At 55.6% G+C, this 25,039-nt stretch overlaps 1 protein-coding gene across 2 annotated transcripts in view; it reads left to right on the top strand.

The window, feature by feature from the left end:
• The window catches only part of ADAMTS17 (ADAM metallopeptidase with thrombospondin type 1 motif 17), a 269,013-nt gene that overhangs the window by 160,692 nt on the left and 83,282 nt on the right, over nt 1-25,039 (top strand). For both annotated transcript variants that reach the window (XM_051822951.3, XM_089311139.1), the window contains 2 exons: nt 16,382-16,483; nt 17,290-17,435. In XM_051822951.3, the coding sequence (XP_051678911.3) occupies nt 16,382-16,483; nt 17,290-17,435 (248 nt within the window). The remainder of the gene's footprint in view (nt 1-16,381; nt 16,484-17,289; nt 17,436-25,039) is intronic.

Here is a 25,039-nt window from a genome sequence, read left to right as displayed (position 1 = left end):
TGCAAATGCTAACCAGGTCGCTGCTCCCTGAAATATTCCCATACCAGGGAACCAGGGAGAAGTAACACATGGTCCATGTTCACGTTGAGGGCCCTGGGGGCCTCCGCCTCATCCCCACTGAACCCCCATGCCCTAAGGCCCAGAGCTGTCTATGGAAATATGCGCTACAAAAAAAATTTTTAAAAAATTGGCATCCATAGCTGGCATTTGTTGCAGAAGTTATTGGCAAAGAGAGCTGTCTCCTCTTTTAGCCAATGATAATGTGATGTTTTTCATTCAACAGAGCATTTCAAGAAAGTCCAAACATAGAAGTTATAAACACTAGATGGTAAATATTTATTAGAAAGGGGAATGAACTTTGTGCAATTAGCCCAGTCCGTCTTTTTTATGATTACACGTTCCTCCTGTCCCCGTCCACCGGCGTAGCAAGGTTTGAAAGCTGTTCAGACTCCGATACCCTGCCAGGTGAAACGGGGTGGCGGGGAGGGGGGCTGTGGAGGTGCCATTGGCTGAAAGGACGGGGCCGGCCTTGCTACTGGAGACCGAGCAAGACAGGGGCAGCCCCGGCAGTACTGGCTCTGACCGCTGCCTCCCGAAACCCCACCCCTTCCAACAGGAAGAGGCCTTTTTCCCGTCCTTAACGCCCACCCCGGTACCCGGATGCTCTGTTGAAGGACTCTGCAGGGACCCCCGGACCCCACCTGCTTCCTAACACTGGTTCCACTGTCCCCGTCCCCAAGCCCCAGCATGGATGCCTGCCACAGAAAGGCAGGCAGTACTTGGAGGGGGGCGCAGTGGTCCTGAGTGGCCCCGAGCGTGGCGTGCCTCCGTGCCACGACATTCCCAGGGACAGTGGTGGGCTGTGTTTCTGGGGCCCAGAAGCTGTGGGCCGGCCCTTTCAGGAGGGCCCTTGTCTAGAGCAGTCAGGCCCTAGAGGGCATCGGGAGATCTTTTCCGCCAACATTCCCTCCTTTGTTCTCCATTGAGCTCTCACTGGCCTTAGCATGAGGAAGCCGGGCTCTAGAACCAGGTGCCCCGGGTCACGTCCCGCCTCTCTCTCCAGAATGACCTACGAGGCTTCTGTCTGCCTCGGTCTGTCTGCTAGTCTGCGCAGTGGGACGGTCAGTTCTGTTTGCACTCCTGGGGTTGTTAGGAGAGTTACGTAGCGAATAAAGTGGAGCTTGCAGGATGCACTGGGCGCCCGTGGGGGCCGTCTTCCTGTCCCCTTGTTCCCAGAGCCAGTGGGCGAGGAGGGGTCCCCGCTGGCTGTGCATGTGGTCAGCAGGTCCTTCTCTGTGTCCTCCCTGTGCCATCCTCGACATTGCGCTTGGGGGCCTGTCACTCCCAGGGACTTGCTGTCTCCAGGCCATCTGCTGGTCCCCAGGCAGGCAGCCTGTCTCCCTCCTCTCCAAGGTGCCCCAGAGATCTGCACCTGGCAGCTTGGTGGGAGTGAGATCCCTGTGGCCCCAGGAGCTCTGGGTGTTGAGATTCCACCCTGATCCATGGGGTTCTTTCTGCTGGTGCCCATTGCTACTCAGCCTGGTGGGTCGTTGGAGCCACCCCCGGAGACTGGCACACTCCCACGCCCTGGTGCAGATCCCTGTCTTCAGGTCCCGGGGGCAGGGTGAGTTTCAGGAATGTGTCATTTTCTGCGTCCTTACCCCCGCCAGGCTTGGCAGCTGCTGGCCTAAATGAGCTCTGTCCCTGCCTGCCGGTGGGCCTGGCCAGGGCGGGGGCCTGGCTGGGTGTCAGACAGACAGGGCTGTGTGGTCATTGGTGGAGCTGGACGCCGGCGTGCCTGTCTCCGTCTCGGCTCAGCCTCTCTGGAAGCTGCCGGACTCTGGCAGCAGAGAGCCTGGATTTTCCAGAAGTTTACAGTAGATGCTGCCTTCTCGGAGAGCTGCGCAGGCTGCGTGTTCTCCTTGACTTCCGGTCCCCAGTGCGGCGAGAGCGCCAGGGAGCCGGGGCCCCGCCCTCACCCAGCAGCCCCCACCCCGGCCGCAGCCCCGGCCACCCTCAGGGTCGTGGCAGGAGTGACCAGGCTGGCACTCGGGGAGCCTTCCAGAAGTTGGGCTGGCACGCCGGCCCGGGGAAAGACTTCCGACCCTAGCAGCAGCTGTGGAACGTTTGCAGTGGGCACTTTTGCATGCAGCTCGTGGTGTTCTTTTTATCTGCTTTCGGGCTTGTGTGGTCAGCACGGTTTTGAGGGATTTCACGGGGCCAGTCCCTTCTCGATTGCTTTGGGGAAGAGCGTCTCCCCACAGCCTCAGCGGGCGCCCTGTGACTGTGAGAACAAAGGACAGCGGGGTGGCCTGCCCTGTCCTTGGCAGGGTCACCACGCGCCGCAGTGGCAGCGGCACGACCAGTGAGGACTCGGGGCCCTCCCTGTGTCTCCACAGCGTTCCTGTCTTGTCACAGCGCATCTTGAGGCAAAGCATACTCCATATGGCTCTGGCCCAGCCTGAAACGGAGGCAGGTGACAGGTGCTGGCCCAGGGAGCAGGCTCACTTCTTGCTGTTGGCAAGGCCCGAGTGCTTGTGCTGCATTCGAGGGCCGCGCTGGGGCCTGTGGGGCCCCCCACCCTGAAGGAGCTCATGTGGCCGCTCCTCGATCTGCTTCCGGTCTGCTCTGTGCACACTTCCCCACCGCCAAGCCTGCCGCCGGCCAGTGACCTCCACATACAGGCCTGCGGCTCCCCTCATCCGAACCCTCAAACCCCGAGGGCTCCCGAATCCAGAACTTGTGAGCATTGACATTGACTCTTAGAGATATGGGAGCACTTGGGATTTCGGATTTTCAGACGGGGGAGGGGGGGGTCCTCCACCAGGAAAGTCTGTGCGAATGTCCCCACGTCGGAGCGACTCTGGAACACAAAGCACGCAGACTACTCAACCACGGAGCGGAGCAGTGGAGGGAGCAGCGCCCAGGGGTGCCGTGAGCTTGGCCTGGCCGACGGAGAATGCAGGAAATGGGAAGGGGGCGTGGGGCCCGGCTCGGGGAGCAGAGTGACCCGAGGGTAGAGGCTGTGTTCCGGGCTCGGGGCAGGCCCTGGACTCTGCACTCAGGCCAGACACTGCCCTCCATTTCCTCATCCATGGAACAGGGCGAGTCGGACAGAGCTGGCAGGAGCAGTGACGAGATGACTCTGATGGTCCCCGAATGACGCCCCGGCGCAGTGAGCACGGGAGAGGAGCTTTCGCGTTACCCTGTGAAAGCCAGGCCTCGCTTTGCTGTGGATGCATTCATGCCGCACTTCCCCACGGGTGTGCACACGTGCTGCCTGTGACCTCACGGGTGTGCACGCGTGCTGCCTGTGACCTCACGGGGTATGCACGCGTGCTGCCTGTGGCCTCACGGGTGTGCACGCGTGCTGCCTGTGGCCTCACGGGTGTGCACGCGTGCTGCCTGTGGCCTCACGGGTGTGCACGCGTGCTGCCTGTGGCCTCACGGGTGTGCACGCGTGCTGCCTGTGGCCTCACGGGTGTGCACGCGTGCTGCCTGTGGCCTCACGGGGTATACACACGTGCTGCCTGTGGCCTCACGGGGTATACACACATGCTGCTGGCATCCCCACGGGATGTGCACATGTGCTGCCGGCCACCTCACGGGGTGTGCACACGTGCTGCCTGTGACATCACGGGTGTGCACGCATGCTGCCTGTGACCTCACGGGGTGTGCACGCGTGCTGCCTGTGACCTCACGGGTGTGCACACGTGCTGCCTGTGGCCTCACGGGTGTGCACGCGTGCTGCCTGTGGCCTCACGGGTGTGCACATGTGCTGCCGGCCACCTCACGGGGTGTGCACACGTGCTGCCTGCATCATTGTGACCGAGCTTACCCGTGGCAGGGTTTCTCCGCCTGGACTCCAGCGCCACTTTGGGCTGCCGCATCCCCCATTGGAGGAACCATCTCGTGCTCTGAGGGCCTTAGTATTCTTGGCCCCCACCCACAAGAATAACCCCCAGGGTGACACCCCCAAAAATGCACTTTGGAGGGCAAACCTCCAAATGACGTGTAGGGTAGATCCCAGGAGTGGACGCGAGGTCCTTAGGCAGACGTTAGTTTTGTGGTTTCATAGGAGGCACACGGGGAGGTCCACGCAGCGTGAGTGTGCAGCTCCGTCCATTCTCGTAGGCAGCACCCAGGTGTGAGCCGCACAGCAAGGACCCCACCTCCCCAGAGTCCCCTCGACTTCCCTGCCGCCCCATGACTGCTTCACCCTTGCACCGAGGGAGCCACCGCCTCACTTTCTGGCCCCACGGGCTCGTTGTGCCTGTCTGCACTTGACACAGTCGTGTGCGTGGGCGGCCGGGGGCAGATGCTGCCACAATGCCCCAGAGAGGTGGTCGCCTGTCACTCTCAGCCAGCCTGTCTGAGCTTTGCCAGTCTGCATTGAAGAGATGCACCTGCTGCAGGTATCATTGTATTCGTTAACTAGTTTGACATTATCCTCACAGCTCTGTGTTGATAATGGTATGTTAGGAATTTTATACATTAAGGAAATTGGAGCCTCCACTGAAATGTGAGTTTAAAATGTTCCAGTTTGTTTTTAGCTTTGCTTGTGGTATTTAATGTCTAGCAGAACGGTGTGTGTGGAGTAAGGTATGTCTCTTTAAGGCTTCTGGATTGTCTACCATGCTTAGAAAGGTCTTTCCATTCCCGGAGTATAAATGTAACTCTCACAGTTTCTCCTAGCACTCTAATGATTTCATTTTAATGGCTAAATCCTAAATGCAGCAATTACTTATTTCCGTGTCAGATGTGAAGGAGGGAACCATGCTCACTTTGTTTCTGGATGGTTCGTTGGGTGATTCCGTACCAGTTACTAAAGAATTCATATTTTCCCACACCTTTTTGAAATATACTAAATTCCTGAATGTCTTTTTTTTTTTTTAAAGAAAAGAGGTTCATTTATCCATAAGAGTTACAGAGAGAGAGAAAAGAGACACAGAGAGAGATCTTCCCTTCTGCTGGTCCACTCCCCAAGATGGCTGCAATGGCCAGAGCTTGGTCAGGCTGAAGCCAGGAGCCAGGAGCTTCCTCCAGGTCTCCCATTCAGGTGCAGGGGCCCAGGCACTTGGGCCATCTTCTGTTGCTTTCTCAGGCCATAGCAGAGAGCTGGATCAGAAACAGAGCAGCTGGGATGTGAACTGGCACCCATGTGGGATGCCGGCGCTGCAGATGGTAGCTTAACCCACTGTGCCACAGCACTGGCCTCTCTTACATGTCTTATTTGTAAATATATTCTGGATTTTCTAGCCCCACTGATCTACTCATATACATCCTGACTGTATTTCACTGTAGTGAAGATATTTTAATACACTAAGCATTTCTTTACAATTTTACTATTATTATGCCTCATTTGCTTTTCAATATGATCTTTAGAACCTACCTGTTGGCCGGCGCCACCGCTCACTAGGCTAATCCTCCGCCTTGCGGTGCCGGCACACCGGGTTCTAGTCCCGGTCAGGGCACCGGATTCTGTCCCAGTTGCCCCTCTTCCAGGCCAGCTCTCTGCTGTGGCCCGGGAGGGCAGTGGAGGATGGCCCAGGTCCTTGGGCCCTGCACCCCATGGGAGACCAGGATAAGTACCTGGCTCCTGCCATCAGATCAGCGCAGTGCTCCGGCTGCAGCGCGCCGGCCGCGGCAGCCATTGGAGGGTGAACCAACGGCAAAGGAAGACCTTTCTCTCTGTCTCTCTCTCTCTCACTGTCTACTCTGTCAAAAAAAAAAAAAAAAAAAAAAAAAAAAAAAAAAAAAAACAGAAACCTACCTGTTTATTGTTAAATTGTGCTGGCATTTTTAATTCCATTCGGTCATAGATTACCTTAGGGAAAGTACACCCTTACCCTGTGGAGTCTCCTACTGGGGAACAGAGTTCTGTTGCATCCGTTCCTACGCCCACAGGAATTCTAAATTTTCTCATATAGATCTTACAAGTTTCTTTTTATTATTACAGAATATTTTTGGCTTCAAAAAACATGTTTCTTTCTGGGAGAGACTGAGAATGACCCCACCTGCTAGTTCACTCCCAGACACCTACGACGGCCTGGGATGAACCAGGGGAACTCAGTGCAGGTTTGTCCTGCGGGTGGCAGGAGCCGAGCAGTGGAGCTGTTTCCGGAAGCCGCCGCCCAGAGCCCGGCTGCACTGTCGGGACGCAATTGCTTCCTGTTTCAGTGGGGTCACTGCTTCCGCTGTGTCTTTGAGTTGGTCGGCATTTGCCTTTATTGAGACCGTGGAAAACCGTCCCGTACGTTAATCTTACGCCCCGTTCTGTCAGAGATGGCCCACGTGTTTTAGTTAGACTACGGAGTTTGCTCGTGAGACGGCTCTATGTGCCCACCTGATCCTCTCATCTAAATTTCAGTTGCAGTCAAGGTTGTCTGTTGTCCCTTCTTGACTTTGATGCACGGTGTGCTTCTAACCTCCCCGCTGAGAGATTTTGTCCAGCTACAGACTTACCTGTTTATATGCATCTGATTTTATTAAGAATTTCAATAAGAGATTATGTGTAAACTTTATTAAATGTTTTCAGTATCCTTGCAGAGGACCAAATGAGTTCTCCCCTTTGAGTTGTTAATATGCTGAATTAGATTAGACAGTCTTCCAGTACTGAGCTGTATTCTAATTCAGAGTTCAGTTTGTTTGGCTGTAGTGTATTAGTTGGAATTATATTTGAGATCTTTGCAACAGTATTCGTAAATGAGTTTGGATGGTTTGGCATCAGTGTCATATTAATGTAGAGGATGGAGAAAATGCGCCCTTTCTTTTCATGCTCTTAAATCATTGCAGCGCATGGGTGCTCTGCTCCTTAAAGCTGAAATAGAATCCGTCTCTAATAATAAAAATGCTGCCGGGAGCCCGTGTGGACCACGGGTCCAGAAGGGCAGCTCTGAGGCAGCTTCTCTGGGTCTTCTGTGTTAATCGGTCCTGGACAGTGGGTCTGTCAACGTAGGCACGCCTGGAAAATCACTTCATCTCCAGTAGCGATGGAGCTGAGTGACGTGGTCACTGGTCATCCAACGCGTTTCCCCCAGTTTAGTTATTTTCTTCTTCTTCTTTGCTACTCGTGGTTTCTCCTCTCCGGGAATAGGTTGGCAGGTGATTATCTGGGTCACCCCCCCCTTCCAAGAAAAACAACCCTTCTGTTTTTTTTGTTTGTTTCCTAAATAACACGCATTTCCTTTTATCTCTACTAATTGACTCAGTTATTGTACATATTTATATTACTCCATTTCAAACTTCTTGAAGTGGGCAGTTTGTTTATTTTCTTCCTGGGCGTTTCAGCATTCCCTCGGGCACGTTACGCGTCAAGATGCGCCGTGTGTTCACCTTGGTTATTTCCTGCATACTCTGCGGTTTTGCTTGATTTTTCTCTTTCATACAAGAAATACTCAAAATAACATGTCTACATTTCCAGGTGGTAAGGTTATTTATTCTGTAGGTCTTCTTCTGTGAAAAAATCAATTCCTAGTTTTATGTGTCATGCTATAGCCCTCTTTGCCTGGTTATATGAAGTCTCAGAATGTTCTGAGTCCATTGAAGTTGTGTTTGTTTAGGGTGTGGAGCTTTGTTTATCATCTCTCTGCTAATGTGATCTTGGATATTCTGTGTCCTTGCATGTTGTTGTCCGTTTTATTTGACCTGGACCGAGAAAGGTGAGCTGAATTTCTCTATTAATTTTGTTGCATTTCCCCTTAAATCTCAAGTAAGCCTTGTTTCCTGGGGTTGCCCGCTAAGCTGTCTGGTGCACAGACTCTCCTGGCCGTGCGTCGCGCTGGGAGTCATGGCTTTATGCCAGCAGGAGACCTTCTGTAGCTCATCTCATGCTTTGGATTTTGGGTTCAGGCTTAGCTGACGCTGGGGTCCAGCTTCTCCTTTGCTCTCACTTTTTTTTACTATCGAAATCGCATTGTTTTGACCATTTCTTGTTATTTAGCATGTAATTGAGTTTTAGTTTCTGATCTAATCTGAAGGATTCTGTGTCTTAGTAAACAAGTTTAGCTCATTTCCTGCTGTTTTAGATTCTAGTCTGCTTGGTCCCAGTTATCATGTTTTACATTACGCTTTCTGACTTTATTGCTTCTTAATTTTTCTCCTCTTACAATATTTTCTGGATTTCTCTTCTCTCTTTTTTTCAACCTTACATTCCTTTGTCTTTAAAAGTTTTCCTTTATTTCAAAGACAGAAGCGGGGGGGCGCTCTCTTCCATCCTCTGGTTTATTCCCCAAATGCCCACAACAGCCAGACTGAGCCAGGTTGCCCAGCGGCCTGAGCTCCGTCCAGGTCTCCCATGTCGCCTGCTGCCCCCAGGGTGTGCATTAGCAGAAAGCTGGATGAGAAGTGGAGTAGGAATTCAGTCCAGGCACTGCAATATGGAGGTGGCATCCCAAGCAGCGTCGTAACTGCTGCGCCAAACACCCTCATTTCATCTTTAGAAAAAAAAGATTTTTTTATTTGAAAGTCAGAGTTACACAGAGAGAGAAGGAGAGGCAGAGGCAGAGAGAGAGAGAGAGAGAGAGAGAGAGAGAGAGAGAGAGAGAAGTCAGTCTTCCATCTGCTGGTTCACTCTCCAATTGGCTGCAACGGCCAGAGCTGCACTGATCCAGAGCCAGGAGCCAGGAGCTTCTTCCTGGTCTCCCACATGGGCACAGGGGCCCAAGCACCTGGGCCCTCTTCTACTGCTTTCCCAGGCCATAGCAGAGAGCTGGATGGGAAGTGGAGCAGCCGGAATGGGAACCAGCGCCCTGTATGGGATGCCGGCACTGCAGGCGGTGGCTTTACCCACGACGCCACAGCGCCGGCCCCCCTCATTTACTCTCCAGAAGACTTTTATCCTTGTCCCTGCAGTTACCCTGCAAACACTCGCATACATCTCATCCTCCACGTTTTCATTCTCTGGAAGCTTTGAAGATCTCCTCTTCGGTTTATTTGGAGGATGTAAGAAATGCATCTGTGTTAACTATTTCTCCTCAACAAATTGCCACGAAACCTGGTATCTGGAAATGTCACGGCGTTGTCACTGCTCAGGTTCTGTGGGCTGGGGGAGGACGTAGCTGGCTGGATCCCGTCTCAGCCTTTCACCCGGCTGCACCTGGTGCAAAACTGGAGACAGCTCTTTGCCAGCTCACCTGGTGGCGGTTGGCAGCACTCAGTTCCTTGCAGGTGGCTGCACCAGTGGCTTCCGTCTCTTGCTGGTGGTTGGCCAGAGGTTGCCCCCAGTTCCTCGTCATGTGGTTCTTTCCAGTATTGGCAACTGTTCCGTCACAGCGGGCACCAGGGAGGCAGTGGAGAGGACGCTGGAGAAAGGCAGACATCTGAGACTCTCATAGCAAGCTCACGGATTGCGTCCTGACATTTCTGCTGCATTCTTTGGACTAGGAGCAGAGAGGTGTGGCGGTGGCTGTTGGCAAAGACAAGTGTGGGAAGCAGTGGTGCATCTCGCGGTCCCCGTCCTGCATCGGGTCATCAGGGAGAGCTCCTGAGGAGCCCAGCCCCAGCCAGGAGGTGCTGGCTCGTGCTCATAGCCAAAGCCCCCAGATCTCTTGGCTCAATATCTGGCCACCTGTTCCTAAAAACAGGCCAATGGAAAAGAAGAAGTGCTGACTCAAAGAGCTTTATCAAATACCGCAGGGGAATCAGAAACCTCCCAGTTTCTGGCAGATCTAACAGCAAAGACGGTTGTAGCTGGTAAACACTTGCAAACCCTTAAAGAGAAGAGGGAAGGAGGGTGAGATGAGAGTGCCAGTGATGAAGCCGATTCCAAGCCCGGATGGAAGCGCTTTCAAATCCTGCTGGAGAGAGCACTCCTGGGTTGGCAGCACTGCTTGGAAGCGAGCAGAATCCGTCTCATTCCGGCGGCGTCTCTGTTCAGGACCCAGGTGTGCAGCGTCTGTCCTCTCTGGTCTCCGGCACTACCCCATGGATAGCAGCCTCGGGGCAAGTTTACCCAGACAGCAGCCCCAGGACGGACCTACACACTGCAGTGGGACGGGAGCAGGAACGAGGACCCCGCGCTCGGACACTGCCGGCTGCTCTGCTGCAGCCCCACGTGGGGAGACAGATGCTTTGTGCCGCTTTATATCTGCAGGTGGATTCTGAAGGCCTTCTAGTACCAGTTTCATAAACTCATAGATTTTCCATTCTTAGCTGAATACGTAGGAAGGTAGCACGTCATATGGAAATGTTTATAATTCAACAAGATTTGACAATTTGTCCAAGTGTTGTTTTCTTACTATGAAGAAATATACTTTATTTTTTTAAGATTTATTTATTTATTTGAAAGTTGGCGTTATATAAACAGAGGGATCTTCCATCCGCTGATTTTCTCCCCAAGTCGCCTCTGCGGCTGGGGCTAGGCCAGGTGGAAGCCGGGAGCCAGGTCTCCCACGTGGGTGCAGGGGCCCAAGCACGTGGGCCATCCTCTCCTGCTTTCCCAGGCACATTAGCAGGAAGCTGGATCAGAAGTGGGGCAGCTGGGACTGGAACTGGTACTTATATGGGATGTCTGTGTTGCAGACAGCTGCTTAAACAGAGCACCACAGCGCCAGCCCAGAAATACACTCTTCTATTAAAGATCTTGGAGGGAGAGAGGGAAGTATTGTTATATTCTTAGAATTGTATCCACGGGGACAAGTGTTGTGGTGTAGTGGGTTAAGCCGCCACCTGCAGCACCAACACCGCATTTGGGCACTGGTTCGAGACCCCACTGCCCACCTTCTGATCCAGCTTCCTGCCAGTGTGCCTGGGAAAGCAGGGGAGGATGGCCCAGGTCCTTGGGCCCCTGCACCCACATAGGAGATTTGATAGAACCTCCTGGCTCCTGGCTTTGGGCTGCTACAGCCTTAGCAGTTATGGCCATCTGGGGAGTGACCTGGGGCATGGAAGACCTGTCTCTCCATCTCTCAGTGTGTAACTCTGCCTTTCAAATAAATAAAATAAATCATAAAAGAACTCTATCAACCTTTTATATTTCCCTTCCTCCATTCTGCTCCGTGCTGCTGTGTGTGTAATTTCTGACGACTTGTTTTCCAGTCACCAGCCCTCTCGTCCTGGGGTGTCAGATTCCAGGGAGTTGCCGCCATTATATATTTCGTTTTCATGTGTTCCTTCTGGTTTCCTTTCCATATTTATCCAGCCGTGTTTGATAGTTCTCGCTGCTGGCTGAGCTCCGAGATCTCCTGTCTGGTGTCTGAGCGTTTTATAGGTGACCCCGTGGACTCTGATGAGCGTGCTGTCTGAACACCCTGGTAGTTTGAGCCTTTTGTCCGTTCCTCCTGCCGACTGTCACTCGCATTTCCACGAGGGATTGTGAGTTTACATTTTTTGAGCATAACCATGGAGTTCTGTGAGCCTGGTGGCAGTTGCGTCCCTTTTGGAGAATTTTTACTGTTTTACCCAAGGTCAGGGGCTGTCGCTAGCCTTTCCGGAACTGGCGGGCACCTTCGAGATTCCCTGGGCTGATGGTGTCTGGGGTAGAGCTCTGACCCTACTGCCCGCCCAGACCCACTTCCCAGCTGCAGCTCTGAGCCCAGCCCTGCCCTTGGGGAGCCCAGCGCTGCCCTTGGGGAGCCCAGCCCTGCCCTTGGGGAGCCTAGCCCTCCCCTTAGGGGAGCCCAGCCCTGCCCTTGGGGAGCCCAGCCCTGCCCTTAGGGGAGCCCAGCCCTCCCCTTAGGGGAGCCCAACCCTGCCCTTGGGGAGCCCAGCCCTGCCCTTGGGGAACCCAGCCCTGCCCCTGAGGAGCCCAGCCCTTCCCTTGGGGAGCCCAGCCCTGCCCTTGGGGAGTCCAGCCCTGCCCTTGAGGAGTCCAGCCCTGCCCTTGGGGGAGCCCAGCCCTGCCCTTGGGGAGCCAAGCCCTGCCCTTGGGGAGCCCAGCCCTGCCCTTAGGGGAACCCAGCCCTGCCCTTGGGGAGCCCAGCCCTGCCCTGGGGGAGCCCAGCCCTTCCCTTAGGGGAGTCCAGCCCTGCCCTTGGGGAGCCCAGCCCTGCCCTTGGGGGAGCCCAGCCCTGCCCCTGAGGAGCCCAGCCCTGCCCTTAGGGGAGCCCAGCCCTGCCCTTAGGGGAGCCCAGCCCTGCCCTTGGGGAGCCCAGCCCTGCCCTTGGGGGAGCCCAGCCCTGCCCTTGGGGAGTCCAGCCCTGCCCTTGGGGGAGCCCAGCCCTGCCCTTGGGGAACCCAGCCCTGCCCTTAGGGGAGCCCAGCCCTGCCCTTAGGGGAGCCCAGCCCTGCCCTTGGGGGAGCCCAGCCCTGCCCCTGAGGAGCCCAGCCCTGCCCTTAGGGGAGCCCAGCCCTGCCCTTGGGGGAGCCCAGCCCTGCCCTTGGGGAGCCCAGCCCTGCCCTTGGGGGAGCCCAGCCCTGCCCTTGGGGAACCCAGCCCTGCCCTTAGGGGAGCCCAGCCCTGCCCTTAGGGGAGCCCAGCCCTGCCCTTGGGGAGCCCAGCCCTTGTGTCATGACCTGGGGTCGGTCTGGGTTACATGTAAATACACCCATGTAGGTATTTTGTATTGGCTTCCTTGGTCACTCCCTTATTTCCAGGAACTCAGTAGTAAGGATTATGTTGTATGCCAGCACCTCGCTGTTCCGTAGTGGAAGGGCAGCCCTGCCTCCCACAGAATTCTCGTCTGCCATTGGCTGGAAGCACAAGGTACAGCCATCAGTCACCCTTCTCTGTAGGGTAGCTACCTATCCTAGCTTGGGAGGATGATGAAATAAATGTATCTCATCTCTTCCCTTCCATTCCTACTGCACAGTTTCCCTTTTTCATTAGTGCTTCTTTAAATGTTCTCATACATTGGTTATTTTATTTATCTGTTATATAGGAGTAGCTCAAAAGGATCATGGAAAATAGAATTAAAAATAAGATTATATTGGTGACACAAATGTGAAGTCCATGCATAGTATTTTTCATACATTTGTCGTAGTATTTTTCATTCCATGAACCTTTGAAGACCCCTTTTTGATTGCTCGTCTCCCAGCTGGAAAAGATAAACAAACCAATGTTAATACAGACCAGGCTCTCCCTGCTCCCACCTCTCCCACCCTCCTTCCGGCCTGTTTCTGCCCAGTCGCCCCGTGTCTGGGTCTCTGGTCTCAGTCCCTCATTGAACATCTCCAGTCATACCCTTATCAGTGCTTGCTGCTTGCCCTTTTGCTGTGAGCTCTGCAGTCACTTCGTAGTGGCTGAAGGTCACCCTCTGGTACTTCTCCCAAAAAAGGGTTCACCTATTTGTATATTCAAAAAGCTTTGTCTGTGACTTGAGCAACAGTTTGGTAGATACAGGTTGAGTAGCTCTATCCAAAAGTCTATCCAAAAGTTTTTCAGATGTTGGCTATTTGCACATGCATAGTGAAATAGGCGTGCATGAGTGGGGTAGGGGGCAGATTAGCCTAGCGGTTAAGACCCCCACCTCGGAGTGCCTGGGTTTGATTCCCAACTCTGGTTCCTGACTCCTGCTTCCCATTGATTCAGACCCTGGGAGGCAGCAGTTGGATCCCAGGCACCCACAGGAGAAACCTGGACTGTGTTCCCAGCTCCAGCTTTGGCCGTGGCCCAGCCCTGGCCATGGACAGCATTTGCAGAAGGAACCTGCAGACAGGAGCTCTTTCTGTGTGTATTTCCAAATAATTAACTTTTTAAAAATTGGAGGTGTGGGTGGAACCTGAGTCTAAACATGTGTTTGACATACATTTTACATGCGTGGCTTGGTGGCAGTTTTATGCAACATTGTTAGTGCACCTGGATCTTGATGGCAACCTGTCACACAAGGTCAGGGGCGGGATCTTCCGCTTGTGACGCTGTGTCAGCACTCAGAAGGTTTCGGGTGTTGGAGTTTAGGGGTGTGTCGTCCACCCCATGTTCTCCATTGGTAACACAGCCGGTGGCATGCCTCGGGCACCACAGCAATACTGGCGGCTGAGCTGGGGCCCCAGGCTGCTGTCCTGAAGTCTCCTCTGGTGCTCAGTGCCTTCTTCCCTTTTTCCTAACTGAGCGCAAAGGTAACCCTGTCCTGACTCCCAGCGTTACCGTCCTGCCTTGTTTTCACACGTTCTGTGAATGAAATCCTGTCATTTTCCAAACACACCACAGTGTATGAGTCGTTTCCAACTTGGGACCAACGCAGAGTCCCAGTGAACATTCTAGACGATGTCTCTGGTGATCACAAGCACACCTTTGTTTTTGGTGCATGCGTGCGTGGGAGTGGAACTGCGGGGTCCTGGAGTGGGCTGTGCAGGTTCTGAATCCATGCATTCAACCAGTATTTTTCAGGTCAAAGATAGTCACACGCACAAAAAGCTGTACCTGAACACATACAGACATTCTTACTCATCGTGACTCCCTAAGTAACACATACAGCAGCCATTCCTGTGTCACAGGTCACCCGGGGTGGTGGGCCAAGCCGTGACCTGCACTGGAGCACGAGGGAGTCACCATCTGCTGCCCCCTTGCACACGTGCGGTGTGCCTGCGGTGTTCACCCTGGCCCTGCTGGGGCCCTGCGGAGGTATTGAGTGGGGGCTGGGCTGTCGTTTCTCTTTGCCCCTTGGCTAAATAAACTGAGCACCTTTCCATATTTTTACTGCCTGTGCCTATTTAGTGTCCGCTTTGCTGAAGCCTGCCGTCTTTGGCCCATTCTTCTGCAGGGACTTTTTCTTAATTGATGTGCAGGAAATTTTAGGTAGAAATTGAGTAGCTTCTGGACACACTGTCTGGGTTGTATGCATTACGGATATCTCTCCCGTATACTGTGAATATCTTCTCATTTTCCTAGGATTTTCTTGTGATAGCAGAAGCCCTTTTTCATACAGGTCGGCCCTTTCTGTTTTCTGCTTAAGAAATCTCGGCCTGTGTGTTCTCTTGAAGATCAGAAGTTTGACGAGAAAGTGCTGTCCATTAAAAGCTTAAGAAACAGTCACACTCGCCTTCTCGCTCTGTCCCCGCAGGCGGCCGCTCTTTCTGTGGCCCCCGAGCACCCTGCCCCGCCAGCTCCCGCAGCCGCACACACGGAGTTCAGGGCCTCGGGCACTGGACAGAGCAGGTGTCTCGTGCTGCGCCTCGCCCCGCCGTGCACGACGGGAGCGGTGCCCGAGCTGTCCGCTTCTTGCACAGGTCGGCCCCGACGTCCTCAGGATGGGAGGGGCTCTTTCACAAAGCCCCCCCCCCCCCCAGCTCTGCTCTCCTTCCCTTTCCGTCTCTTCGCGCCTTCCCTGTAGACGGCACAGCCGCACACGGCTTCTATGCAGATGCTTGCGCTTGGCCGGAACAGCAGACTTCGAAACTGAGCATGGCTCCCCCTCTGCACACCGGGCTGTGACCACACCGCGGGGGCCCCTTGACCTCCCCCCTGCCCAGAGCGCACCAGGGGCTCCCCAGGCCACACCCTGCAGGCTCACGTCTGCCCCCTCCAGCTCGGGCCTCTCCGAGGGACTGGGCTTGGCATCCTGCAGTGTCCTGTGTCTTTAAGCGACACTTACCTACATCTGTTTCCCATTGCAGACCATGAGCAGGGATTTGGGTACAAGTAGTTTATCTGGGAAGCACCGTGAGGGCAGGAAGAGCAGACAGCACAGGGGCACCGCGGCGGGGGTGACTGCCACTGGCAGGGGCCACCCCACCGGGCCCCACGGAGGGTGCGTGATGGGGGTTTCAGGTCCAGCTCCTCGTGCAGCCCTCAGGGTGGCTGTGCCGTCTGCAGCGGCTCCCGTGAGAGGCCGTGGGCTGCATCTGCCTCCAGGCTGGTGATGGAGCACTTTGTCAACATCCACATTTCTTCCTGACGCAGTGGGGAGTCTGTGTTTAAATGTCCGTTCCCCTCCTGGTAGATGATTTTAACCGTGTGTCGTGGATGTCCCCCAGTTCTCCAGGTGGGAAACTAGGAGATCACACGCAGCTCTGCTGGGCCAGAAACAGGCGGCTGCCTCTGTGGCCTCCTGAGAGCCGAGCCGTCTGCCGGCCGCGGCCTCAGCTCCAGAATGCATCTGAGGATGTGGCTGTGGGGTCGCTCCTCGCTGCATTGAATGCAGGGGTCGTGTTTGCTGATGGCCTGATGGCTCTCAATGGGCAGGGGCTGATGTTCCCTGCCTGAGCCCTGCCTCTCTCTGTCTCCTTCTCAGCCGTCCATAGCTGAGGCTGGAACTGCTGAACTCAGCGCCGTGAGATGAGCCTCCCGGGAGAAAGTGCACAGAATTTTTTTTTTTTTAAGCAGATTGAGCCATTTGAACTGATGCACTTGCTTGTTGGGTGTGCACACTCATGACCCCCTCTTCCTACGTGTTTCAGCCCCAGATCTGACATGGTAGCCGGGCCACGCTTCCAGCCCGTCACGGTGCCCCGTGTGCACGTGGGGGTGTTCTCAGCCGTCACACTCCCTTCCCTTCTCCCACAGCACCTGATGTGCGCCGGGCTGTGGTGTCTGGTGGAAGGAGACACGTCTTGCAAGACCAAGCTGGACCCCCCGCTGGATGGCACCGAGTGCGGGGCAGACAAGGTAACCCTCGGCCCCCCGCTGCCCCAGCAGGCAGCCCCATGTCTCCTGGGCATGGGACCTCTCTCTCTCTAGACACAGTCTGAGCTCGGTGCCCTGCAGAAAGGCCACAGAGCCCACCCTGGGCACAGGGTAGGGGGCGATGACACCACCTCCCCCCTTATTTCTGATAGGATACAAGAATCGTTTGTTTAATGTTTTGTTAGAGGAACTCCTTTTGTCATGCGAGTGATGGACCTCCAGTGAGAGGTGTCTGTCAGTACACCTGCCTTATGCAGAGGCTACCATGATCATTTGCCAAGTGTTACCCAGTCCCAGGCGGGTGTCGGGAGCGTGCTGGAGTGAGAGCAGAGGTGTTTGGGGCCAGCAGCCGCACAGCCCTCTCCGTTGTCTTGTGAGGGTGGAGGGAGAGCAGAGGAGGTGGCATTTCCCTCGGATGCCGTGAGTGGGCAAGCACTGGGTCGCATCTTGCACCTCAGGTGTGTGCTACACGTTTGGGGAATTCTATGTTACAGGATAGGCTCTCTCAGATCTCCGAGGATAACCAATTTACCCCAAGCCCAGCCCCGAAATCTCTGCAGAAGCTCAGGTCTCTCCACGAGCGATGCTGGGAACACAGAGAGTCCCAAGGGAGCAGTTCCACGTGGCAGCTCAGGGCCCGATCTGGAGGCCACGCAGGGGGTGTCACAGAGTGCACAGGCACGCTTCCGTGCACGTTCTGGGAACTGCGGGCTGGGGGCTGGGGGGATTTGGGAATGGAGCGAGCAGCGCTGCTGAGCCCCCCCTCCCACCCCTCTGCTCTGTCGCAGTGGTGCCGCGCTGGGGAGTGTGTGAGCAAGACGCCCATCCCGGAGCACGTGGATGGGGACTGGAGCCCCTGGGGCGCCTGGAGCATGTGCAGCCGAACGTGTGGGACCGGAGCCCGCTTCCGGCAGAGGAAATGTGACAACCCCCCGTAAGTCCCCCACCAGGCTCCGTCTGTGCCCAGGCAAGGCCAGGTGCGTCTCCTGCCGAGCACTGGCGTGCCGGGAAAAGGCGGTGCGTTGCAGCTCTGGGGCACAGGGGCTGAGCGTCAGGTGCCACGCAGCCCCATTGGAGTGTGTTCCACCAGCTGCAGCCCGTGGGCCCTGTGGCGGCTGCCACTGTCATCCTACCCCCACCCCGAGCCTGCATCCAGAGACGGCCATGGCATCCAGGTTCACTCCAGGGAAGCCTGCAGACTCCCAGGAAAGAGAGGCCAGCCTTGAACTTGGCTGTTAGCTGAGCCAGGAGCAGCCTTGCCACTCGGAGTGCTGTGGCTTCCGGTGCCGGTGTTCGGCCACGTGGTTTTCCTGGGTCGCCCTGGACCTGTTTGACAGGAGAAAGGATTTGGGCTCTTCTCCCAGGTGGTTTCTTTCGCTGGCTACGACAGCACCTTGGAGCATCTGCCCTGGAAAACTCAGGGCGGGTGCTGTGCTCGGTCACGGACCTTCCCTGGCCACACGTCCCCGCCTTGGAGTTCCCCGCTCCTTGCCATTTCCCTCCATGGTCTCTCTTACGTCTTGGGTGTCGTCACTGGCATCACGGCAGTTTTGAGAGTGAGCAAGCTGTGAAGTCGTAACTCAGAGAAATGTCTGTTTCCACAGTTACGTCACGTTGATGGATAACAAAGCGAACGCCTCTCGTGTTTAACAGCTCCAATGCCCCGGCTCCATCCCAGATAAATCACAGCACACGCTCTGGGGTGCGGCCAGGAGTTGGATGCCTCCTGTCCCCTCCCCACTCCATGCCCCCTGATTCCAGTGGCTGGCTGAGGCTGGGGACCTCCAGGTTAAACTTAGGCCCATGGTTTAATCAGAGCCAGGAACACCATTTTTCCTGGTAGTGCTGTGAGAGTTTGTGCTGGGGCCTGCGTTGTAGCCAGCAGGTTAAGCCGCCGTCTGCGGTGCTGGCATCCCATATCAGAGCATCAGTTCGAGTCTCAGCTGTTCCACTTCTGATCCAGCTCCCTGCCAATGAGCCTGGGAAAGCAACTGGAGATGGCCTGCCAAGTGCTCGGGCCCCTGCTACTCATGTGGGAGATGCAGCTGTAGCTCCTGGGTCCTGGCTCCAGCCTGGCCCAGCCCTGACCATTGCAGCCATCTGGGGAGTGACCCAGCAGATGGAAGATCTATCTCTCTCTTTCTCTCTCTCTTTCTCCCCCCGCCTTTCTCTCCCCCTCTCCCTCTTTCTCTCCCTCTCTCTCTCATTCTCTGGTGGTGTTTGTGTGTCTGTCTTTCCCTCTCTCCATCACTCTGCCTTTCAAATAAATACATTGTCTTTTTAAAAATTTTTATTTGTTATACAAGTTTTATATATTTCGTATATATAGATTTAGGAACATGTTGGGACTTTCCACCCACAAAAATTTCCCTGTAGCAAACATCAGAGTGCCTAGATGTTAGAGTGGTTAGGATTGACTTTTCATTAGAAGCATAGATGCATAGATGACCCTGTTAGCTAAACAGTGAGAAATTAAGGTACATAATTGATATACAATTATTATTAATAATTATTAGTCATTTTATTAAGTATAATTATATAATTGCATGATGATTAACATAATTAGTAAATATTATAATTAGCCAGTATGATTCATATAATTGTGTATGATTGTGTAATGACTATAATTATTAGTAATAATTATTAATAAAATTAAAATACTGCACTGTGTTGGAGCTGGGACCACTAGAAGAGAGCTTGGGGTTTGAGCTGGTGGTGCTGAGACTGAGACCCCACTCTGTGGGTTATTGGTGCTGTGACCTCAGGAAGCTCCTCCTGTGCCTTGGGCCTCCGTTTCCCCCACTGGAGGAAGCTGACGTGGCCCAGAGGGGAGATCCGGGCTTGAAGCCCAGGGCAGACCAGTGTGACTGCAGATAACAAGTGAGAACTGCGCTTGCCTGACAGGAAAACCAGCACCATTCTCGGGACGCCTGCGAAGTCGTGGCAGCCCGTGATCCGCGCCTCTCCCGGGACTCGCAGTAATGGCAGAGCAGCGGGGCCTCTCGCCCCACTGGCCGACGCGCAGACTGACTGGCGGCTCAGAGGAGGTGGCTTTTGGGGAAGGCCTTGCCGAGGACAGGTTGAAGTTTGCAAGGGTTGTGGTTGCCGTAGGTGCCCCCCCTTTGCGGGGGGAGCTTGTGGCACATAGCGTGGGTCATCCTGAGTCAGGTGACGCCCAGTCGGCATCACAGCCGGGGCGGTCAGGCCCTAGATGTCCAGAGGATCCTGTGTTCCCAGACTGTGGACAGCATCAACAATTAGGCTGTGCGCGGGTGAGGGCATCAGACGTTGTCTGATTGAGAGAATCAGATGTCAGTGCTGGGCAATGCATTAAGCACAATTTTTATCTCTATTTGGGAGGCAGAGCAAGCTCTCATCCCCTGCTTCACTCCCCAGGTAGCCTCAGGGCCGGGGATGGGCTGGGGCCAAGGCCAGGAGCCGGGAATTCTGTCAGGTCCCCCCCATAAGTGGCAGCGATGCCACTGCCTGACAAGTCTTGGCTGCCTCCCAGGGCCTGCAGCAGCCAGAAGCTGGAATCAGAAGCCGAGCGGGGACAGAAACCCAGGTTCTCTGCTGTGGATGCGGCTGTCCTAGCAGCATGTCAGTCACCCTGGCATGGCATGTAAGGGACTCAGTGCTGTCCTGCTTCTGGGGACGACTTTGCTAGGGTGTCCGTCCACCTACTTTCCTGAGCGCTGTGGCTTCTGGCCTTGGCTGTGCCCCATCTCCCTGCCTGCCACGGGCCCTCTGGGATGAACGGCCCCACGCTGACCCACGGCCCCTGGCCTGAGCTGGCGGGGATTTCCTGTGTTCATCAGGGGCCAGTGGTCCCAGGGAGGCTGTTTGGGAAATCACACTGTTGTGAAATTCGTCAATTCCTCTTCTGGATCGGGTATGCACCCGGGGCCCACCGTGGTCTTCGGGAGCTTTATCTTGCCTTGTTTCTCTTCTTGCATCTTTCCGCAGGGGAGCAGGGCAATAGGGCTGCCACCCTCCCTCGGGGAGGAGGACAATAGGGCTGCCACCTTCCCTTGGGGAGCAGGACAACAGGGCTGCCACCCTCCCTAGGGGAGCAGGACAATAGGGCTGCCACCTTCCCTTGGGGAGCAGGGCAATAGGGCTGCCACCCTCCCTCGGGGAGGAGGGCAATAGGGCTGCCACCCTCCCTTGGGGAGCAGGACAATAGGGCTGCCACCCTCCCTTGGGGAGGAGGACAATAGGGCTGCCACCCTCCAGCAGCCGGGCTCATGGGTCTCAGGTGCTGATGGGGCTTCCTGTCGGTCTGTCGTCCAGCAGCACCCATGGGTAAGGGCGACGGGAGAAACAGCAGAGAGAGGCTGGGGTCCTCAGTCCTGCCAGCTCCTGGCCTCTGCCCCTGGGGCGCCTTGTAACACTGCACCTTCATGAACTTGACCCTGGTCCTTCTAGACTCTGTCACTATATGTGTGCACCATAGTGACCAGCAAAGACAGATACAGTTCCTGCCCTCAGGGCACGGGCCCCCCAGCCTCCCTTGGCTCTCTCCCGCATGCTTCAAACCGGGCTCTCTCTACTTGAGAATCCCCCTCGCAGCACAGGTCCACCGTCGCAGGACACCACCTAGCCCCTGTAGCCTGTACACTAAGCCTCGCAACCTGCACCATCTCCCGTGGCCCTCCTCCTCCTCCTTCCTGTCTGACCATGAGAGGAGGCAAATGCCACAGGGCCCCCATGTGCTGCTGGGTCCCTCAGGTGTTTGTGGAGTGAGTCACTGCACACAGCACCCCCATCGCACAGACAGGGCTGAAACACGGAGGAGTTAAGTGCTTTGTCCCAGGGCGCACAGGCCGGGTCTGCAGCTCAGCTCTGCAAACTGGGAGTCCTGGTGCCAGGGTTGTTGCATGCTGCAATGCCAACATCCCATGTGGGCCTCGGTTCAAGTCCCGGCTGCTCTACTTCTGATCCAGCTCCCTGCTAATCCACCTGGGAAAGCGATGGAAGATGGTCCACGTGCTTGGGACCCTGCCACCCACGTGGGAGACCCTGATGGAGTTTCTGGCTCTGTCTGGCTCAGCCCTGGTTGCTGTGGTCTTTTGAGAGTGAACCAGCACATGGAGGAGCTCTGTCCCTGTCTCTGTCTGCTCCTCTCTCTCTCTCTCTCTAACTCAGCCTTTCAAAAAAGTAAATGAATCTTAAAAAAAAAAAAAAAAGTAGAAGCCAGGATTCCAAGGTCAAGGTGTCGGCAGGGGTTTTTCCTCCCCGAAGCTCTGAACAAGAATCCATCCCACCCCTCTCTCCTGACCGCTGGTGTTTTTGGCTGTGCTTGGCTGGCAATGGCTTGAAGATGCATGACCATCTCTCCCTCCATCTTCACGTGGTCTCTGCTCTGTGTGTCTTCTAGAAGGACACTTGGTGTTGCATATAGAAACATAATCCAGGATGGTTCTCATCTCCTCACACCTGCCACGACCCCTTTTCCAAGGGAGGCTGCATTCACAGGTTTTGGGTGCACCTCGGTGTGGGGGGGAAGGGGCGCCCCTGTAGGCTGGGTGCCTCCTCTTCAGTCCTGCTGTTTGCACATTGCAGCCTCGGGCCCTTCACAGGCTGCCGTCACTCCCGGGCCATGCCTCTGCCCCTCCAGGTCTCCGTGAGTGTCCTATGTGAGAGGCCCTGTCCGTGACACCCCTCCCTCGGCACCTGTTCTGGACGTAGCAGGAATGAGGATGGTTGCTGGTACGGCTGTCTCCTTGCTCCCTTGCTTTCAGCCTGTTCTCCCCACTAAAGGCCTGGGATGGGCCGCCCTTCTCGGCCCGGCCGCTCCTCCGGCCGCAGCAGAGCAGCCACGCTGCAGACCAGGCGCCCCGATGCATGCTTGCCCAGGAGAGGCCACCTCTGCAATCCCCAGGCTCTGAAACACCCCTGTGTCTCCCCCACACCATGCTCTGAGACACCAGAGTGCCTGGAAGTGACTGGGCCCAGCAGGTGGCTCACCAGGTGGGCCTCCTTCCCTGCTGCCGTCTGCCGCCACTAAGACAGCCCAGGGGAGCCCATCGGCAGCAAGGCTGCGGCGCCCAGGCCAGGGTACCAGCCCCTCTCAGGATGCCTCCCCTTTAGCACAGAACCCAGCTCTCTGCACCCTGAGTGACAGGCACGGTGTAGATTTGCTCCGTAATGTGTACGCCCCTGCAGTCTATGCAGCCCCACTTCCTGGTCCGTGCAGCCCCACTTCCTGGTTCGTGCAGAAACAATGGGCTCTTTCTTTCCTTGTAGTTTTCAGTGAGGTCCTCGCCGTGTGTGCAGGGCTTCCTGACAGTGCGGTGCAGTCAGCGCTGTAGGGAGCTGAAGCCGCATGCGTGCTGCAGCCTGCCCTACAGAATGGCCTGATGCAATGATGTTGCAAAGCACAGCTGAGTGAGGCCTCGGAGCCAAGCTCTGGCCCGAGCCGCGTCTTCTCCCGATCTCTCTCGTCAAATCGCTGGGCCCGCTGTCTGGCGATGGCACAGGACGTGTGCATCTCACTGCAGTGTGGGCCTGGGCTTGGGACACTCCGATGGCCCTCCCCTCCCCCATCCTCTCACCTCAATAGTCCCTGCTCCTGTTCCCGTCTTCTGCAGCTGGGTTAGTCACTGTCCAAATGTGACCAAGCTCTTGCTGGTCTTGGTCTTTACAGCCTTGGGAAGTTTGTTTTAGTTTTTGTTTGCTTCTTCTTGTTTTTTTTTTTTTTTTTTAACCAGCTGACCTTGAAGCCTTGGAGACCATCTTTTTTTATTTTTAAGATTACTTAGGGGGCTGGCACTGTGGCATAGCCAGTAAAGCCACCACCTGCAGTGCTGGTGGCATCCCATATGGGTGCTGGTTTGAGTCCTGGCTGCTCCAGTTCCGATCCAGCTCCCTGCTATGACCTGGGAAAGCAGTGGAAGATGGCCCAAGTCCTTGGGCCCCTGCACCCACCCAGAAGCAGCTCCTGGCTCCTGGCTTCAGATCAGTGTGGCTGCAGCCTTTGCGGCCATCTGGGGAGTGAACCAGCAGATAGAAGACTTCTCTCTCTCTGCCTCTGCCTCTCTGAAACTCTGCCTTTCAAATAAATAAATAAATCTTTTAAAAATATTATTTATTTGAGAGATATCTTCCATCTGCTGGTTCACTCCCCAAATGGCCACATCAGTCAGGGCTGGGCCAGCTGAAGCCAGGAGCCAGGAGCTCCATCCAGGTCTCCCACGTGGGTACAGGGGCCCGAGTACTTGGGCCACTTTTACTGCTTTCCCAGGTGCACTAGCAAGAAGCTGGACTGGAAGTGGAGCAGCCATGACTCAAAGCAGCCCTTTGATGGGGGACGTGGGTGTCCTGAGTGGTGGCTTCATCCGCTGTGCCACAGCCCCGGCCCCGCCATCCGCATTTCTGAACCAGCTCCTGGGCTCAGCCTTTCCTGCCCTGACTCATTGCACGCTTGGTGGGAGTGACAGAAGACGGAAGGACAGAGCCGCCATCTCTCGGTAGAATTAGGCACCCCTTCAAATGTGTGTACCTGGGGGTGCTCTTACCCTACAAGTGCAGGGTGGGAAGGAGCGTGTGGACGGGATGCCCTAGGCTCACCCCGCAGCATTGCCTGTCGGGCACTGGCAAGGAGAGCAGCAGCTCGCCCCCAAGTCCCAGCGGGAGGACAGGGGCCACAGCTGAGGCCTGCAGGTCGTTCCTCTCCCAGTCACACCCACGTGTGTGCTCACGGTGCCGGCCACCCAGCACTCCTGTGAGTACTTCCTGACAATCCCAGGCTGCTCCACTTACACGTGGGCTGCGTGTGTTACTGGGGTACCTTTCACACGAGGCCTTACCCCAGGACTCGGCTGCCCTAAGCGTGTAGCAGCAGCCCGGCAGCTTCCCCCTGCTCGCTCATGGGAGCTCACGGAGCCTGGATGGGCTGGAACTGCTGTCTCTGCTGCGCACGCTGTGTGACTTTATCTCCCTGTAATAGGGCACAGCAGAGACCATGGCCGCTCAGTGGCGCCCCCGTCCCTTCCAGCCTGCCTCAGATCTGCACATTCACCCACTGGCAAGGAGAGGGCCCCTCTGCTGCCTGGTCCTACTCCTCTCTGCAGAGCTCTCTGCTTCTCTGCTCCACGCCTGGGTCTGCCCAGGGTGCCGCGGCTGTAGGCTGTCCTCCCCTCCGGGAGAGAGCTTGGGAAGAATCTGTCGAGGTACTGGGGTTAGGACCTCAGCGTATAGATGAGAGAGGAACAGGCATTCAGTTCACAGCACCGTGCCCGACCATATCGGCTGCAACCTTCGTCCCCTCTCAGTCCCCAGTCAAGGAACTTGGTTGCCTTGGCGAGGTCTCCTGCTGGGCTGTGTGGCTGCTCCTTCCACACTCAGCTTTGTGGCAGGGAATCTGCTCACCCTGTGCACACCTGGCACCTGGGCCCGGGTTAGGGGGAGACTGTGTGAGGCTCTCTGTCTGTCTAAAGACACCACATGGTTGTTACTCTGAACTCCACCTGCCTGGAGTTCTCGACAGGACACACAGCACAAGGTTCTCGGGGCCCATAAACCTCATAGAGGACC

Source organism: Oryctolagus cuniculus, chromosome 12 (genome assembly GCF_051225735.1).
Source record: "Oryctolagus cuniculus isolate XC-2025 breed Fujian yellow rabbit chromosome 12, ASM5122573v1, whole genome shotgun sequence".
NCBI classification, from domain to species: domain Eukaryota; kingdom Metazoa; phylum Chordata; class Mammalia; order Lagomorpha; family Leporidae; genus Oryctolagus; species Oryctolagus cuniculus.
Note: the sequence above shows the minus strand (reverse complement) of the source record. Positions and strands in the feature narration are given on the sequence as shown.